Here is a 19,227-nt window from a genome sequence, read left to right as displayed (position 1 = left end):
ATGAAACCTAGTTTTCGAATCACAATATTAACTATTTCTGTATAATATTATGGAATAATTTTAATCATACATATATCTAATTACACGATTATTTGAATATTGTGTGACATTGTTTTAGTTTATGACTCATAATCTATTACAACTGAGGACATTACATGACCTTACTTCAGCTGTACATCTGTAGTTCTTGAAAGTCTGTTTGTATAAAAAAAACAAGAAATCCTTCTCTGCAGGCAGTGCAACCGGAACCACCCCCAGCACAGTGCTTTCCTATTCAGACTATATCACAAGACCCGAGGACCACACCAGTGTTCTGCGCTTTGATAAAGATGAGCGGGAGAAGTCGTGTCGCATCATAATTATTGATGACTCCCTCTATGAGGAAGAGGAGAGCTTCAATGTGTCCCTCAGTATGCCCATGGGTGGCCAAGTGGGAGCTAAATTCCCCAATGCCAAAGTGGTCATCTTGCCCGATAGTGATGATGGTGAGTTGGCAAGAACTAACATCTGAATAAATACTGTTCACATATATAAATTCTTTCAGGATTATTTGATGAATAGAAAGTTCAAAAGATAAGCATTTCTTTAAAATATAATTTTGGTTGCACTTTATTTTAAAATACGTGCAATCACGTGTATTTACAGTGTACTTAAGAAAGTACTGGGTAATATAAGGTAACTACATGGGTTACGGTTAGGTTTAGGGATAGTAGTACCTAGTTATTACTCAGTTATTGTAACTACCATAATAAGTGCATAGTATGTACATGGCAAACAGGACTGTAAAATAAAGTGCTACCTAATTTTGTTTAAATGTTAAGCTTTTTTGTAACTAGTCTTTACTGTCATTTTCTTACGTTCAAAACTTTTGCTTAACGTTCTTTTGCTTACGTTCAAAACATTTTCTTACGTTAAAAAAACTATTAAAAAATAGTTTTTTATATATAATTTTGTAGCCTATACATATACGTATAGTAGTCCAACTATAGTCAGACCAACTATAATCTGTGCATTTTCTCTAAACCACAAACCCTTTCATGACATTATTTTAAAAAATTACATCCTCATAAAGACAAAACTATCTCCTCCATGTTCTGTGGTTAAATTGACATGCCTCACCTGTTCTTTCTTTACAGATGTTCTTTTTATTATTCACACTTTGAAAGGATAGGTAGCCACAGAACGATCCATCTTTACTTTGTGGTCATACCACTGGTGTCCTTGGCAGCATGGTAACACGATAACCCAAAACAAGTTGAGAGAGCACAATTGAGGCCCCTATGACCTTTGTAATGGCCCATAAACCTCAGTGAGGGCACTGAAAGAGCTTTGTGAACATCCTGTTCATTCAGGATTTAGGATTTGTGTGCATTACTTAAAAGGAACATGGTCCAAACAAGAGCATAGTTTGCCATCTGTGAATTCATTACGTTCAAAGATTCATCCAGGAATTTGCCTTTCAAAGCACAGCCTTCTTTTTGAAATTATTCAACTTAAAATGAATATCTTAAATATTGTTTCATCTCTTAATTTTCAGTAAATATCATCCTCAGAGTGTTTTTCCTTACTCATAAAAACAGTCTAATAGTTGCAAACACTTTCACCAACTGCAATCCCACCCATAAAAATTTAGAATATTACCTCTAAAGATATTCATGTGTAAATAATGTATGTACATGCCTAGACCTTATTTTTCTGAAGAAGCAAGTGAAGATTAATGTGCTTATTGTAGCTCAGCGCCTTGGTGGGTCTGGAAGGGCCCAGTGGTATTTGTGTCTAGTGTCTAGGGAGGGGGGTTGGATAGACTTGTGGTCTGGATGCCAGCCAGAGTTGTAATCTTTTTGTTGTTTCTCTGACTTGTTGTCTATAGAGGTGTCACTACTCTTGTTTTTCTTTGTATGGCCCCTCAAACTTACGGCCTCTACCCCCACCCTGGAAGGGCCTATCCCCTCTGCATGCATTTATCATGATGCTGATATTGCTCTGCGAGCCTCTCTGAGCTCCCAAACACACACACAAACATAACCACTCACCAAGTGCATCTTGACTGGAGTAGACACAACAGTCTGGTTTCAGCATTCAGACAGGACACTAGAAATGATGGTAGGTTTTCTGTCCTGTCACACCAATGGGCTAGAACAACTCTGTGAGAGATGAAACATGACTTAACAATTCTGAGGAAAAAATGGCACCTCTCGGATTCTTTTCTTATGGTAGCTTTTGGGTTGAAAATTGTTATATAAAGAATCATTATAAAAATATTTAATATTTCATACTTTTTATAGGTCACTTATTAAATCAAAAGCAAAACAGTTATTCTGTGAACTTTGGTTTAGATGAGTTCAGATGCACTTGCTTCGATTGAACCACAAGATCAAATCATACTGGATGACATGGATTTATTTATCATTTAACGCATATCTGCATCAAAGGCTATATTCATGGCAAATTCAATAGTTATAAAAATGTAAAAGAATCATAATAACAATAATATTTAATTAATAATAAAAATAATAACAAAAACAGTTATATAAAAACTTTCAATTTGATATTTGAAACTAAAAAAAGTCCATAATTTAGTTTCTGAATAAAAACATTGCCTATTATCATTTAAAGCAGCACATTCAAATAAAATGTGTGTTACAATCATAAAGAGTAAAAAATAAAAATATAAAATTGTCAAATCCCCTTTCAATAAGCATGGGCACGTCTTGTGTGACTGATTTGACATCTCGTTTATACAGTCTGGTGATTTCTATTTGAAAACAATTGTTAGGACTTATTTATAACTGATTTCCTAGATGACATGGATTACCAGGTTTTGTGACAACTTGTGGAGGCATATTAGCTTAAGTTCTGTTGTCATTAAGTAAAAAAAAAAGCCATCAAATTCTTAAGTTCTAATGTACACTTGATGATAAAATGATAATTAAAAACAATTCCCTTTGGTACAGAGCCATCTTTCTATTTTGGGGAGACCGAGTACACAGTGGATGAGAGTGATGGTTATGTGGAAGTGAAAGTGTGGAGGACTGGAACTGACCTTTCGAAGACAGCCACCGTCACAGTCCGTTCCAGGAAGAGTGAATCTGTTTCAGCAGAAGGTAAAGAGTGTCAGAGTTGTCAAAAATAACAATTGCTGATATCTTTCAGGTAATAAATAATCAGTCATTTTCATTTATTTAAAATTTTCATCTGCATATAGTATCTCCCCCACCCTTTCCTCTCCCATCCAGCGGGTCTAGATTATGTGGGAATCAGCCGTAACCTGGACTTTGCACCAGGTGTGACCATGCAGACTTTCCGTGTGACTATTCTCGATGACCTGGGCCAGCCAGAGCTGGAGGGGCCAGAGACGTTTGAGCTGGTGCTGCGTATGCCCATGAGCGCGGTCCTTGGAGAGCCTAGCAAAACTGTCATCACTATTAATGACACTGTCACAGACTGTGAGTACAGGATTAAAACAAATCTATGAAAAAATAATTACATACATATCAGTTTTTTTAAGTTTCAGAGGACATTAAACTGCAGATAACTGAAACACTCATTGTGAAACACATCACAATGAGTGATGCTGGCTATTTTTAACTGCTGGGTATTTCTGCAGTACCCAAAGTCCAGTTTAGGGAGGACGAGTACAAGGTGGATGAGGCTGATGGAGAGGTGAAGGCGATGGTGTACCGCAGTGGCGACATCAGTCAGAGGTCCACAGTCCTCTGTTACACTCGCCAGGGATCTGCCCAAGTCATGATGGATTATGATGAACGACCCAATACTGACGCATCCATCATCGTGTTCCTACCAGGTTCTTTTTTTTTTCAACATGTTCATTGACCAGCCTTTCATTCATGTCTGCATGATTTGCTCATCTTTTGCATCTCTTTGTTTACAGGGGAGATTGAGAAGCCATGTGTTGTGACTTTAGTGGATGACACGGTTCATGAAGAGGATGAGGAGTTCCGCTTGGTTTTGGGCACAGCTAAGAGCAAATCACCATATGGAGCTTCAGTAGGAGAACAAAAAGAAGCTCTGGTCACCATCACTGACCATAAGGATAGTGAGTATCTTTTTTTCCTCTTTATTCTCGACAAACATCAGCACTATGTTCTTGATGAGCTTATCTCACAGAATATCTCACTACTTCTCCACTTCAGAGTCCATCATCAGGTTTGCTGAGATCAAATACAGTGTTAGAGAGCCACAACTTCCTGGAGAGATTGCTGTAGTGAAGATTCCTGTCCTGCGTCAGGGTGACACCTCCAAGGTGTCTGTGGTGAGAGTTCACACCAAGGACGGCTCTGCAACATCAGGAGAGGACTACAATCCCCTTTCTCAAGGTCAGCAGAAGACTCACGAGGGCTACATACAATTACAATTACAGTAACAGAAAAGCAGAACGGTTATTTAATTCCTCTCTGTACATCTTTGTTTGTATGTCCCTAAAGATGTGGAATTTAAGGAGGGTGAGACAGAGCACCTGGTGGAGATCCAGGTTCTGTATGATGGACAAAGAGAGATCCGTGAGGCTTTCACTGTTCACATGAAGCCTGACGAGTATATGGTGGCTGAGACACAGGTCAGAGACCATCATCTCTAAAAATACCCCCAAATACGCCACTTCGCTTTTATAGACGCACACTAACGTGCCTCTCTTGCTAAAATAGCCATGCAGCAGCTGCCTCTGTCAGCAAGAGCCAATCGCTGTCTCCAATCTCTTTCAGAGGAGTCTGTATGATGTAAATGGGCCTCAATGGTCACAGTGACCTAAACAGTGTTATACATTGAACATTAGGGCTGCACGATTAATCGCAAAACATGAAATCATGCTTAAACTAATTTGGATTATTGTGATTATGAAATCGCAAAGGCTGCGCTAATTTTTTATGCGCAGCTTGTCAGTGACATACGGCTCTACTTCATCTGAAAGCACTGCGAGTTTGAGCCGCTTATAACGTTCATTTGAAAAAGCAACACGCGTCAAACATTTATGAACCTCCTGTCCAACAAAAGACAACATTTAATAAATCAATCAAAGCATTTTAATCTTCTGTTTATTCAGCTACAGCAATACTATGATGCCCATAGGGATTTCCTGGAATGACGTGTTGTCTACTTCTGTAGCGGGGCATATTTGGTGTGTCTGCGTGAGAGCGCCCTCTGGCTTTCAGATGGAGCAGCATTTACTACTGATCAGCCGTGCTTTTGCGCAGAAAATAATCGCAGCCTTTGCCAAATAGCGTGCGGTTTCATTTCGATTCATCGTGAAGCCTTAGGCTATTGAACGTACACAATCCACAATCAAGGCCTAAGAGCCATTTTGGGGTGCTTTTTGCTATCTTATTGACAGTGACAGCCTAAGAGACGGCAGGAAATTAAATTGAGAAGAGAGCTTGAACTTGGGTCACCGCACATAAATGTCAGACATCAAGCCACGTCTCTGACTGAACATTTAAAATGTGTATAGAGCTGTATTACTTAGACAAGTACTATAATATAGAAGTACAATTCTTGTCTATATAATACAATTATCTCAATATGTTCTCAAATAACATCTTACTTTTTTCTTCTTAAAAAAAAAATCCAGTCTTTGGTTTTGTTTGATTGTATGGCAGTTCTAATTCTTAAAAAAAAATGAGAATTTTTTAAAGAAATGTTTTTAGGAATACAGAATATTCTTAACTTTATTCTTAGGTAGAAAATAAGAAGAAAATTGCAACATTTTGTCATAATAAACATGTCAATTACATACTTGGGAAAAAATGTTCACAGTGAGTGGATAGTCTTTTTACTGCTGCTTACATTATTGTAGGTTTTACATACTCTATTGTTCCCCAAAAAAATGTATTGATAGTCTAAATGGTTGTTTTCTTCCTCTCCTACTTTCTGTAGATGAGTAAGGCTATTGTGTACATTGAAGAGATGAATAGTGTGGCTGATGTCACCTTCCCAGCAGTGCCTCAGGTTGTGTCGTTGCTGCTGTATGATGATACGATTCGGGTTAAAGACAATCCCCACCCTCCAACTGGCTATCCTGTTGTGTGTGTCACGGTGAGTGATGCCAATGATGTTCTCTGTTAATCACTTTTTGAGATTTGTTTCATTTTATTCTCACCGTTTCCCTTTCCTTTACCATATAAAGAGTATGACAAATAAAGAAACAGTAAAAATACACCTTGCAAAAAGGGAGATGGTCTTAATGAAGTAATTGAAACAGTAATTGAATGTTGTGGAATATGACTCCAAATATTATTAGGGGTGGAAATCTGCAAGTTTAGTCTCTCATTCTTCCAAAACACTTTTATAATTCTGATTGTTTTCTTGTGTCTGTATTCCATCAGGCCTGTAACCCCAAATACTTTGACTTTGACAAGACTGGCTCCATTTGTTCAGTGGAGAACATCAATGACACACTAACTCAGTACCGCTGGATGGTTAGCGCCCCCAGTGGGCCAGATGGTGTCACCAGCCCTATGCGCGAAGTGGATACCAACACCTTCTTCACTAACACCAAGTCCATCACTTTGGACTCCATCTACTTCCAGGCTGGTTCCCGTGTACAGTGTGCCGCCCGAGCCTTCAACGCCAATGGAGATGCTGGGCTGGAGCTCAGTTCACCCATTGCGGTCATCAGCCGAGAGGAGGGTGAGGCTCATGCAACTACCACAATTTGGATTGCTGCTCAATTCTTTAAGAATTAGGCTACTAATACCAAATTCAACAAAGCACAAGGTTTTGTTTGGATGTTGGTTTGTTTTTCTGTTTTTTGGAGTGTCTAGGAAAATGAATTGTGAATTCATGAATTGTCTGCAATCCTTAGGCCTGTGTCAGCCTCGTATACCTGGAACAGTGGGTGCTGAACCGTTCTCAGCTAAAATCCGTTACACTGGCCCAGATGACCCTGACTACCCCAATCTGATCAAACTCACTGTTACTATGCCGCACATGGATGGTGAGTGACCACCTCAATCACAAACAATGCAATATTAAGTAAGCAAATGTCAAACTGAATGAAAAAAATTCAGGACATTAAACTTCATTATTTTTCCTCAGGCATGCTGCCTGTTATCTCCACACGTCCCCTTTCAAACTTTGAGCTAACCCTTAGTCCAGATGGCACACGAGTAGGAAACCACCGCTGCTCTAACCTCTTGGATTTCAACGAGATCCAAACAGCACACGGTTTTATCACTGACGCCACAAAGAACCCAGAAATTATTGGCGAGACTTCACCGTACCAGTACAGTGTGGCTATGCGTAGCACCAATTCCCTTCGATTCTACCGCAACCTTAACCTCGAGGCATGTCTGTGGGAGTTCAGTAGCTACTACGACATGTCAGAGCTGCTGAATGACTGTGGGGGATCGATTGGCACAGATGGACAGGTATTTCAGGTTTCTGATTTCAGGAGTCTGTCATTCAAAGCTATGCTCATTCAAAGTTCATTCAAAAAGTTTGGGGTTGTTAAGATTGTTTAATGTCTTTGAAAGAAGACTCTTATGCCGCATTTAAAAATACAGTAATACTGTGAAATCATTAAAAATATATATGAATAGAAAACTATTTTTAATTTGTTTTTCCATTAATTAAAATGTAAATGGCAGAGCTGATTTTTCCACAGTCATCATTACTCCAGTCTTCAGTGTCACATGATCCATCAGAAATAATGCTGATTTGGCGCTTAAGAAGCATTTCTGTTGGGCTGTTTAATATTTCTGTAGAAACTCTACTCAACTTTTTTCAGGATTATTTAATGACTAGAAAGAACACGATTTATTTTAAATAGAAAGGAAAGGTGTGTGTGTGGGGGGGGGGTGTGTGTGTGTGCGTGCGTGTGTGTGCGTGTGCGTGTGTGTGTGTGTGTGTGGACAGAAATAAAGAGATATGTGCAAATTATCAGCAACATCTTCAAATAGAGACTGAAAATCTCTATGAAAACATATTTGCAGCTTAGAAACAGCATTTGCTTATCATTAAGACTGAACATTCTTGAACATTTTACATCTATTTAATTGATGAAATGTGTTTTGTTTTATTTCTGTTCCTGTGTCTGTAGGTGCTGAATCTGGTTCAGTCCTATGTAACCCTGCGGGTGCCTCTGTTTGTGTCCTATGTCTTCCACTCTCCCGTCGCGGTTGGCGGCTGGCAACATTTTGACCTACGTTCTGAGCTGCGGCTCACCTTCGTGTATGACACTGCCATCTTATGGCAAGATGGTATTGGAAGCCCACCAGAGGCTGAGCTACAAGGTAGTATAGATATGCCATAATACCATATTGGACGCCATACATCAGTTGAATACATGGTGAATTCAAATAGACATGAATACAAATTAATTTAGAGACAGAATTAATGCTAATGACAGTTGTCTGATGTTGTTATTTGTGTGATTATTTTTTATAGGTGCCATGTATCCCACCAGCATGAGAATAAATGATGAAGGACGTCTTGTTGTCAACTTCAAGACTGAGGCTCGATTTAGGGGACAGTTTGTCATGTCTCACCCAGGTAATGTGCAGATGGATACAGACCCACACATAGCAGCGGTTGACAGGCAATCCTTTAACTCTCTTCCACTGTGTTGTCAAACTCTGCCCCAAAGAGATTAATCTAAAAGCTAACTGTTACAGTCGCCTAGAGTAGACTGTGACAGTAAACAAACAGTAAAACGACAGTAAACTTCCTCTGTCAACACCCTGCTGGCAAACCTTTACTGCCCTCTACTGGTGACATTAGCCTAATCCCTCAAAAAAAAATGTTTTCCATTTCTACTTCCCACTTTAAGGTTGATACCAAATAAATTGATGTTGTATTGTTTACCAGTAGCCTGTTTGTAGCATATTTTGGCATTTAACCTAACGTAGCCTATGGACACACACTATGTCGTTATTTGATGTTAGTCTGTTGTTTATCTGAGCTTATCACTCCGCTTGTAAATGTACTGTAAAGATTAAAAGTAATTAAACTGTTTTAATAAATTGGACCGGGTTTGTTTTGGCGCGCTAGTCAAATGTAAGTTAGCCTAACGTTAACTTACTTTACGACATATGTCGTGTGTCGCATTGAAACTACTTAAAATTACCTCGTTGCGATGCATTTCTCACGGATTTCCTGGTGTCCTCTATTCTTCCCAACTAAAGATGGTGAATTCTTCGTCTTGAATTCTTCGTCTGTCAGCACCAATTCATCTATTTACATTTCTCTTATCTTCTCTGCTTCATATTGGTCACGCCGACTCACGCGGTAGTAACTTTATTCGGGCGTGGCCTCTGATTGGTCGATGAGTTGCACACTGGCAAGAGATATGCTTTCTGTAGATATTTTATTATTTATTGTATGAATTATTAAATGTGTGATTGAATGCAAGTGACTGCGAATATGTTTATGTTTATTTGGAACCTGACATGTATGGGATGTGCATTGGTTTTCAGGAACTACTTTGTCCTCTATGGTAATGTCAGCGGACCACCCTGGACTCACATTCACTCTCTCCCTGGTCAGAACTGAGCCCACTTACAACCAGCCCATGCAACAATGGAGCTTCGTTTCTGACTTTGCTGTAAGTTTTTTTCCTTTTTTTACCTTTTACTTAATTTACATATTGTCAGTCATAGAATTCATGGATGTTTGTTATACATTTTATGAATATTAAAAAGTTAAACTGACTGTATGTGCATGTAGGTGAGAGACTATTCCGGCACCTATACTGTGAAGATGATTCCGTGTAGCGCTTCACCTAATGGGGAGTTCAGCATACCCCCTGTGTGCCACCCGAGGGAGCCCCTCACCTTCGACATGGACATCCGCTTCCAGCAGGTTGGTTTCAGCTTCTTCCTTTTCCTTTACATTATGAGTAATGTAGTTGACATGTTTCTTATTCATTTAAGACCTACTAAGGTAACAGCATGTTCGTCTAATTCTGTCAATCACAACAAATATATATTGATGCATAAAAACCTGCTGGGTTTGTGCTGTTTCTCAGGTGAGTGACCCTGTAGCCGCAGAGTTTAGTCTGAACACACAGATGTTCCTGCTGTCGAAGAAGGAGCTGTGGCTGTCTGATGGCTCCATGGGCTTTGGAGAGGGCACAGACACTGCCTTCATGGAAGGTAATAGACATCCAAGAACAATAATTATTATTATTTCAATTTAGTTTAGGTGAAAAGGACTGAATTCATTATTCATTCAGTCCCTGTATTGACTGTAAAACTCATCGAATCAAATTTGTTCTCCTCTAGGTTCTAATATCTTTGGACGTGTGATGGTGGACCCAGTGCAGAACCTGGGTGATTCTTTCTCCTGCAGCATAGAGAAAGTGTTCCTTTGTACTGGTGCGGATGGCTATGTGCCAAAGTACAACCCTACAAATAAAGAGTATGGATGCCTGGCTGATGCTCCATCCCTGCTTTACAGACTCAAGATCCTGGTATCTGATTTTTTTTTACCTTTCATACAAACATTTATTGTGAATGTGAATCCTATATCTCTATGTGGATCTTGATTTGAATAGAGGAAGATCAAAGTGTCAATGAACATGCTTATACCATTTTATAAATTTAATGTCTGCAAAAATTGTATGTGGTTTCAAAAAAGTTTTTTTCCTTCAAACCCTCCTGGTTTTACCCTTTTTTAACATGCATATACTTTAGGTAGTTGCACCACATGACATTTACAATCTGAACTAAACTTGCCTTGTCAAGGCCAAATAAATTATATTATATTATTGTGGCGAGCAAGACGAGGTCGAGGTCGAGGGCTCGTCCTGCTCGCCACAATAATATAACTAATTTGGCCTTGACAATTATATTATATTATATTATTTAGAAACTTATTGAGCTTTGCACGTTCTTGAAGGACTGTAGTTCCTCTATTATATAATTGCCTCTTTTGGGGGGTGTTTTTCTGCACATTTTTGTATGTAGGTTGCACCATAGGATTTTGATATGTCGGACAAAAGTTTTTCAAATATCAATAAGCCATGAAGCAGTTTTGATGTTTGTTTTTTCAAAGGAATAACAATAAAAGATATATATATATATATATTTCATTATTATGTGATAGATGTATCAAAATTTGGTTTTGAATTTTTTTTTAAAAACAAAAAATCCAGAATTTAAAAACATGCTTGGGTGTTTTTAAAGTAATTGTATGTAACTGCATGTCAAATAAATTTTGTTTATCACCAATTAACATGTTGGTTTTTGAACTTAAGGACAAAGCTCAGCCAGAAACTCAGGCCACCACTTTTGGAAATGTCCAGTTTGATGCCAGATTGGCTTTGGATACTCCTGAAGCACTGCCTTTGGTCAGACAAACTGGATCAGATGGTTTCACCCTGTCATCATCTCCCCTCTTCCAGGTCAGAGACTCGCCATGTTTTATAACAATAGTGAGAAACCCAAAGGTGCCCAATTTTCATCTAGAATATTAAGAAAGAATGTTTAATTCCTCAGGTCGCTGCTGGCCGGGAATGGTTCATCCACACCATCTACACCCTCCGTTCTAGGGAGAACGCCAACCGAGGCATTGGTAAAAGAAGCCTTGAGTACCACCACGCTATATCCTCCGCCGTAGCTGACCCTGGCACCCAATCCCGTAATCGTCGTGCAGTACCCGACCCAGAGGCTTTTGATATCGGTGCTGAGAATAACCGAGGCACCAACATTCAGCATATCACCATCGACCGCTCAAACCGACTCCGGGTGAGCCAGCCATGGGGTCGTGAGACCGACCTAGAGCACCCCCTGGTGGAAGGGAGCATGGGTAAAGGGCCTGGTTCAGATTTTTCTCTTCCCGCTGGCATGTCCACATTGCTTGGGGTGGCTGGGCTCATCCTGCTGGTATGCCTGGTTGTAGTTCTGGTGGTTCTCTTGATGCGACGCAAGCGGAAAGAGAAAAAGTACCAACCTTATTCCACTTCGTCCTGCACGGCATACAACAAGAAGCCCACAAGACACAATGTGGACAGCTCTGAGGTTTAAACCGCCCCTGTTCATGGCATGTAATTAAAGACATGCCAAAACTTACTCTCACCATGGTGCTTTCTTGTCAAGAAGCAGCTGATGTTATGGAGACGGAAATATTTTGAGATCTAAAGCCAAATGCCACCATCCAATATATGGCTTTTTCTTTGGAAGGTTTCACAGCTTCAATGAAGATATCTTAACTCCAAGAATCCTCATACAACCTGGTCAAACAAAAGGAGGTTGCTTGTTGCCTTTCTCTTAAGATTAAGTTTGAGCTTCGTAGTACTAATTTTATTTTAGCGTGCTCCAATCAGTAGATCTGTGAACCAGAATTGGCCACAGAAAACCAGCTTAGACAAACAGAGTGAATCTGTGCTTCAGCTTTTGTCAAACTCAAATTATCTGCAAATTTAACAAGTACTGCTCCATTACATATTAATCAACCAATGTGATTTTTTTTCCGAATTGAAAGAAGAAAAAAACCTTAACAACTTATATAAATCAATAGAAAAATATAGAAAAATGAAATGGTAAATTTACCCCCAGCATGAATGGCATATGTTGGGGATCAATAGCCCAAAACAGCAATCTCAGCAGTTACCCAGGCAATTTAAATGTTCAGGATTATAGTGTCTTTTATTTTCTTTTTTAATCAGTCCATTTTCATTTCATTCGATATGTAACAGTTCTTCTTCTGAATGTGTGTGTGTGAGATTTAAACAAATTGAAAGATGCAAGAACTGGCTTCTTCGAACATTTATGTAATAAATGTATCTATTTTTATATGTTCCATGACATGAACTGCTGTGTACAAGAGCACAGGGCAGCGTTCCCACATGATCGATGTGTTGCTATGCAAAGGGAGCGTGATGTTCAAGTTCATAACTATTCAGAATGTACTTATTTTTATACATTTTCAGAATGTCAAAATGTGGTTCAGAATCACACATTAATTCTGTGTGTACATAGTTGCCTATTCTTTATCTGAAAAAAGAGAGACTGGTGATAACAAAAGGTAGTACATGATAAAATACACCCTGATAAAACTTGAAAACTTGTGAACCACACGTACATAAATGTTTTTTTTTTTTTCATGTTAAAAAAAAATCATTACAGATTTACAAAATAGAAGCAAAGAATGCTGAATATTCAAATGATAAATTTAAACCGATTCTAGCATTTTCGTTTTTCATTTTATTTTGTCGCTTCCCAGTTGGTGATAATTCTTTCAATTTATTGTTTAATGTTATTTTTCAATGTATTAAAATTGAATTGTCAGACACAAACCAGCCAACATTTTGTAATTTAAATCTCACCTTATAATGGAAATCACTAACACCAAAAACACCAGGACAAAAAAAGGTTTGAAACCCAACAGATTTAAAGTCTGTCAGCTAATACACCATTAGCATTGTGTTTTTTAAAAAAGTGTATCAATATGACAGAATATGTTTTTGCGAATTGTTTAATTTCTTTTTGTTTCTTTATTGCTGATGAAAGGAATTTTGTCAAGATACATGGATACTTGTTTCATTATAAAGTGCATGTTAAGTGTTTAAAATATAAATGCCTACTTCTATGACCTGTGACAAGTTGAATTTCTGTGTAAATGTAACATGTTCCTGTGTCTAATTCCAAGTGCATTGATAAAAGAGCAGTGGTTGCAGTTGAGGGTCACTTACAGGGACCGATATCCATCAGGACACCGTTCATTTAGGGTGTAATATTAACCCATAATGTTCAATGCCATTGAAATTACAGTTCTGAAAACAAATCATCACAGATTCCATTAGTTGCAATGTCAGCAGTAATCTCCTGAAGTATCATTTTTATTGAGTTTATTTTAAAATGTACATTTCTTTCAGATTCATTAAAAAAAAGATATAAAGCATCAGGGTCTGGGGGATTTGAGTAGAAGGGAAACAATATAGGCACAGCTTTGAATCAAAAGACATGCTTGGAAAGCCTATTGATATATACAGCAGAAGCCACCAACGGTGTTGCAACACTTCAAGTGTCTTCTTGGCTTAAAAATGGTAGTTAGTAGAGCTATTTTATTTTACACACACAGTAAAGTTCTATGCTGATGTATTCTGTATAGATGTATTCTGACTTAAACTGAAAAAAAATAAAAATAAAATAAAAATCACTGAACGGATCATATTTACAACATTCAAAAAAAAGTTGCAATGGTAAGGCAATTAGTTTCCAAGAGTTGTGGAACTCCATCTGAAATAAATTATCGAAGTGGCAATAAAATGCATTGATAGAGCAGTCACACAGAGAATGCAGAAACAAAATAAAATTCCTGAAACTACTTGACCGGCTTTTCCTCCCCTCTATGAAGGCATCTCATACAGCACAAAGCCTTTGTAATAATATCTTGCGTCGTAAGCAATTTCAAAAAGGTTTCTATGAGAACATACGAACTGCAACACTAAAGACGTCATCTATGGCTGCAAAATAAAATAAAATAAATGAACTCTGTTAAACCTTTCAGTGAGTACCTGACCTCGCAGCTTTCTGTAAATTGATACCTTGCTTGAAAAGAAAGGAGAGAAAATAAAACCAAAAACATAAAACACACAAAAACTTAGAGAATTCTCTTCTCTGTTAAAAACTATCACAGTTCCTGATTCCACCAATAACATTTCATAGTTTCTGATACCATCTCAGACCGTGTAGACTTCTATCCTGCAGAATCCACACCTTAGCCTTAACATACTAGATATTAGATACAAATAAAGGACACTTTTATTCATGTACATAACACTTTATACAGTCTGCCTGCTGTCTTACATGCAAATGAAAATAATTTTCAAACAAACTAACTCTTTCACCAAAGTAGATTCACGGTCCAAGCAACTCAAAACCTTTTGATTGCACTACCGAATTACACTTGAGGCCCAAAAGAATAAAACAAATGGAAAAAAAGTGAAACCTTGATGTCTAAAAGTTTCAGATTATCATGGAACTATATACACCCAAAAAAAAACAAAAAACGTTTGGCCTCCTAAAACACATCCTAAAAACCCACCTTGGCAGATTTGTGAACATGGAACATTGTGAAAACAGAACCAAACCAACTGACAAATTTAACAGACCTGATGCACCCCGAGCCCATGGAATAATGTGCTTTAACACCTCGCTGGGGGGAAAACGATATCCATGAATCAGAAACTGTCTGAGTGGATGGGTGAGGGGCAGTGTGTATCTTTAGTACGAATAACGCTGCTCTGTTAGCGCAATATTTACTGGGCTTTCAGCCAATAAGGCATTGCGAGTCCTTCAGCCCCTGTTCTGTCCATCTTACTTCGAGTCTGTCAGCTTATACATGAGGATCCCTCGGATCAGCTCTCCCCTGCGTGGGTGCTGTCATCTAGCAGGAGGCAGTGTAAACTAGCTGATCTGGGAGCTGTGACCTAGTCGCTGTCACACACCTGTATCTAAAATCAAACATCCTCCATTCCTCGGCCTCCAACGAGTCCTGACCAAGCAGAAAAGAGGAAAGAGGTGGGTGTCATTTGGGCCCTTTGCTGGGGGTGTCTGTCTCTGTCGACTGCCGTCCGTCACTCCAGGCCTCTCGTGTGCTCTTCAGTGCTTGCGTTCGCTGCTGATCCACCACCACATAGTCCACCCGCTCATCTGATGCTGAAATACCAGTCCCGTTACTCTTCTTCTGGAAGGTGAAGATATGACAGACAGTCAAAACCGGTCTTACCAGTATAAAAATACCAGTACTTGGATTGCGAGTTGATACTAAAATTTAAAAAAAATATGCTACGATTCTTTTCTCCAGTATCAGTAAATTATAGAACTGACTTTTTCATTAAAAACATACTTTATTAATGAATAATTCATTGGAAATTTAAAGAATTTTGCACAATATATCGATGCGATATCGGATGATATTGGATATTTAACTTTACATAACTGCTAATTTACCCTCTTTTTACATTTAGATGACTTTTTCTGTCATGTAACACTCACAAAGTTAATCTTTAAAAATTCTAACAATTAGAACAGTTAAAATTTAATATTAATAAAAACCTAAAAATATTAATATTTCATACTGTACAATGGCACTTTTAGCATTTAATTTATTTCAGTTATTAACATTCTGTTGTTAGACATTTCATTTAAAATTTTTTTTTTTTTTTATAAATTTGCACTGTATTTAGATAACATGTTGTATAATTTTAATATCTGACCATTTATCGGTTATCAGTCATAGCATAAATAAGTAAAGGCTTAGACAGACAGAATTTTAATATTGGTGCATCACTAGTTTACTTAAATGTGCAATACTTGAAAGCTACATGACATTGTTGTAGTTTAATTTGTAAATATTAATATTTAACTTTTTTTAATAAAGGAGTAGGGATAATTACATTATTTCAAAAGCTAGAAATTAGGGGATGGGGACAATAAACTAGCGCCATAAGTAATGTAACAACTGCCACTCATTACAGTCTCTTGTCTGCAGAGAACGATGGGAAAAACAATAATCCTAAAACTGGTGTATAATAGACTTTGTTAATAAAAAGGCCAGAGAATGACCATATTCCGTCAAGCATAGAAAAGAGCAGATTGTATTCCTGCTATATAAAAAGCTATAGTAGGTGTATAATCATAGAGCCTGGGGATAATAGCACTGGTGTCGACATATATTGTGCCCCCCCATTGTTACGCTTGTCAGCTATAGACAGTAAAAACATGAGGAAGTCTGACTCCTGGTGATTAAAACCTCACACAAACACATCCATCCATAATAACTTATTTTAAAGTTTGTCTAGTCGTGAGAAATTATTTGTCATAGCTTACCTTCCGAGGAGGAGTTGATTTCCCAGGGTCCAAGTCGAGGTCCAGGTACTCCACCTGCTTGTCTCCTTTGGGCTTCACCATGGGACTCCCACCTCCATCAGCATTCATTGGTGCTCCTAACTTCATGTTCTGAGATATCAGAAAAATAAAAATAAATAATTACAAAAGTCAATGGTCAAAAAGGTCATCAGAATTAGTTATTAAAAGATTTATGTTATTGGTAAATTAATCTACGAAAATGCTACTAGGTGATGTAAGTGAACAGTCAGATTTTGTTTACATTTCTAATCTACCCATCTACATGGTCGTTCACCCAACACTCATTATGATGATTAAATCGGTACTGAGTTGCTTACCTTTATATCAAAATAGGCAGAGAAAAATAGGTATTTTTTAAACTGTTTCAAATTTATCTGAGAGCTTAATTTAATGATCCATCTAATTCTAATTTAATTTAATGAGGCATCTAATTCATTCTAATTCTGCTGAAAAACCACCACTGCAGATGACAATCCGCCCTCTAAAAGTGTCGTTTCCAAAATTATTTCCTTAAATTTCCATGGTGTGAGTCATAAATAATAGTATGTATTGCATTGTGTACATTGCATGATGTGGTTTTTCCACGCATTTTCTTCAAAATATATGAAACGTTATTTCACTCTGCATTATTTACTAACTCAATACAAACCAAATCATCAAGTGACTGTCAGGGGGAACAACACTGCATTGCTAATTTAATGCATACTGTATATAATTGATAAAAAACAACAAAATATTGATTAGAAAAATGATCATCCTTGAGCTAAAAAAAACTGGACTGGACATGTACTGTATCTAAAATTCATCAACACTCAAATTAGGTTTCACTCATGTTGAAATGAACGTATATGTGGAATGTATACCCAAAACTGTCAAAGGGTGTTTCTTGCAGAATTTGTCAGGTCATACACTAAGTTCAGTCTACCTTTGCAACCCTGCTCACCTCATCCAGCTTGTCTAGACCTGACACTTCTCTCTTTATAGGAGTGATGGGAACTGTACAGTAGAAGGACTCCTCTCTACAGAACGGAGGAACAAGGAGGAGAGGAGGAGGAGCAGAAAAAAAAATCAAAGAGTAAACAGGAAACAAACAGCAAAGGCAAGCAGAGGAACTAGAAATTAAAAAATGCAAAACATGAGCCAGATGAGCCAGACAAAAGAATGCACAAAAGAATGCAAGGAACAGAATGTAGAAAATGAGAAACAGAAAAAGAGGCAGAGAATATATTTTCCTAGGTATTTGGCAGCTGAATCCAGTGCATCAAAAGCCACACTGTGCAGTGTTATCAACATCACAGCTGTAAGCTGTTTGCTTGTTATTTTACAGCTAACATGCTAACATGTTAGCAAACAAAACAAGCCATGCACAAAAAGCTCAATATCAAGAAAATGGTCCATTAATAGATATAGGAATCACATTAATAAACACGAAAGTGGAAGAGCAAAAATGCCCCTTCGGGTGAAACCAAGGAAACAAAAAAGAAATTGAAGAAAGACAACAAAAATAGCAGAAAACCTGGAGGGAAAATAAAATAAAAAGGTAGAAAAAGCAGCGAGGGGTCCTTCTATCCAGTTCACAGATCACAAAATATCACCCACCAATTAAAGGGGTCATGAACTTTTTATTTTTATGTTATGTTCTTGGAGGTCCACTTTTATCATGTTAGCAAGACTTTTTACATAAACAACATAATTTAGAATTAATAGGCTATTTTCTATCCTGTTTTCCCCCCCTCTCTTTTACACTCTGTTTTGATAGGCGTGCCACATTCAAGAAACAAAAGCCCACTGCTATGATTGGGTAACAATTTTGCATATTAAAATAATTTTCAACGTCCCCACCATTACACGTGGAATTGTTTTGAAAACCTCCGATGAAGAAAAATGAGCAACCAGTGAAATTTAGCCAAACAAGTTTGAGCCAGAGTCTGATCCCGAATCAGAAGACAACGAGCCTACACCTCAAATATCAGGGACACTCCAGTCTGCAACAGCATGGACATTTTTATTTATATTTATTCCATAGCGTTTAAACAAAGATGCTACAGAAAAGTGTTTCTCATTTTCATTTGAAATATTTGCCAACTGTGAAACATTTATGTGTATTACAATAGGGCTAGACAAAAAAAAAAAAAAAAAGATTTTCGCATAATCGTTTATTTATTTATTTTTTATTTACTTATCTATGACCCAAAAGCCAGTATTAGTTTTCCTACACTGTTCATAGGCTTGCAGCCTCCATGTTACAGCTAATGCTGTGAGATTTTATGTTTGTTTTATCTTAAACATAAAATAACCTGATCCTGTTTGATCAAGGTATGCGACTGTTCTGACGTGTCCACATTTTTAATGACGAGTTTTTTATTGTAAACTAATTATGAATACATAAAATCGTTCATAT

General features: G+C 37.7%; 2 protein-coding genes and 1 long non-coding RNA gene across 10 annotated transcripts in view; 1 reads left to right on the top strand and 2 right to left on the bottom strand.

Moving 5' to 3' along the window:
* Positions 1-9,227, bottom strand: part of LOC306999942 — a 37,153-nt gene extending 27,926 nt beyond the window's left edge. Inside the window, exons 1-2 of the long non-coding RNA XR_013797938.1 lie at positions 9,080-9,227; positions 3,044-3,089 (exon numbers count right to left, since the gene is read on the bottom strand). This is a non-coding gene — a long non-coding RNA (uncharacterized lncRNA). The remainder of the gene's footprint in view (positions 1-3,043; positions 3,090-9,079) is intronic.
* Positions 1-14,107, top strand: part of frem3 (Fras1 related extracellular matrix 3) — a 29,001-nt gene extending 14,894 nt beyond the window's left edge. Inside the window, exons 6-24 of the mRNA XM_079615055.1 lie at positions 234-485; positions 2,955-3,104; positions 3,237-3,446; positions 3,608-3,805; positions 3,893-4,057; positions 4,155-4,337; positions 4,446-4,576; positions 5,890-6,048; positions 6,339-6,642; positions 6,818-6,949; positions 7,051-7,382; positions 8,054-8,246; positions 8,401-8,505; positions 9,429-9,556; positions 9,679-9,813; positions 9,980-10,106; positions 10,236-10,423; positions 11,210-11,356; positions 11,451-14,107. Coding sequence (XP_079471181.1) covers positions 234-485; positions 2,955-3,104; positions 3,237-3,446; positions 3,608-3,805; positions 3,893-4,057; positions 4,155-4,337; positions 4,446-4,576; positions 5,890-6,048; positions 6,339-6,642; positions 6,818-6,949; positions 7,051-7,382; positions 8,054-8,246; positions 8,401-8,505; positions 9,429-9,556; positions 9,679-9,813; positions 9,980-10,106; positions 10,236-10,423; positions 11,210-11,356; positions 11,451-11,978 — 3,767 coding nt within the window. The 3' untranslated portion in view covers positions 11,979-14,107. The remainder of the gene's footprint in view (positions 1-233; positions 486-2,954; positions 3,105-3,236; positions 3,447-3,607; positions 3,806-3,892; positions 4,058-4,154; positions 4,338-4,445; positions 4,577-5,889; positions 6,049-6,338; positions 6,643-6,817; positions 6,950-7,050; positions 7,383-8,053; positions 8,247-8,400; positions 8,506-9,428; positions 9,557-9,678; positions 9,814-9,979; positions 10,107-10,235; positions 10,424-11,209; positions 11,357-11,450) is intronic.
* The window catches only part of gab1 (GRB2-associated binding protein 1), a 71,138-nt gene continuing 65,667 nt past the window's right edge, over positions 13,757-19,227 (bottom strand). For 6 of the 8 annotated variants that reach the window (XM_079615057.1, XM_079615059.1, XM_079615058.1 and 3 more), the window contains 2 exons: positions 16,788-16,916; positions 13,757-15,642 (listed from right to left, as the gene is read on the bottom strand). In XM_079615057.1, coding sequence (XP_079471183.1) covers positions 15,484-15,642; positions 16,788-16,916 — 288 coding nt within the window. In that variant the 3' untranslated portion in view covers positions 13,757-15,483. Of the gene's footprint in view, positions 15,643-16,787; positions 16,917-17,769; positions 17,846-19,227 lie in introns of all 8 variants that reach the window. The other 2 variants (XM_079615056.1, XM_079615062.1) reach the window with 1 other exon arrangement.

This window comes from Phoxinus phoxinus (assembly GCF_949152265.1).
Source record: "Phoxinus phoxinus genome assembly, chromosome: 6".
Lineage (NCBI taxonomy): Eukaryota > Metazoa > Chordata > Actinopteri > Cypriniformes > Leuciscidae > Phoxinus > Phoxinus phoxinus.
Note: the sequence above shows the minus strand (reverse complement) of the source record. Positions and strands in the feature narration are given on the sequence as shown.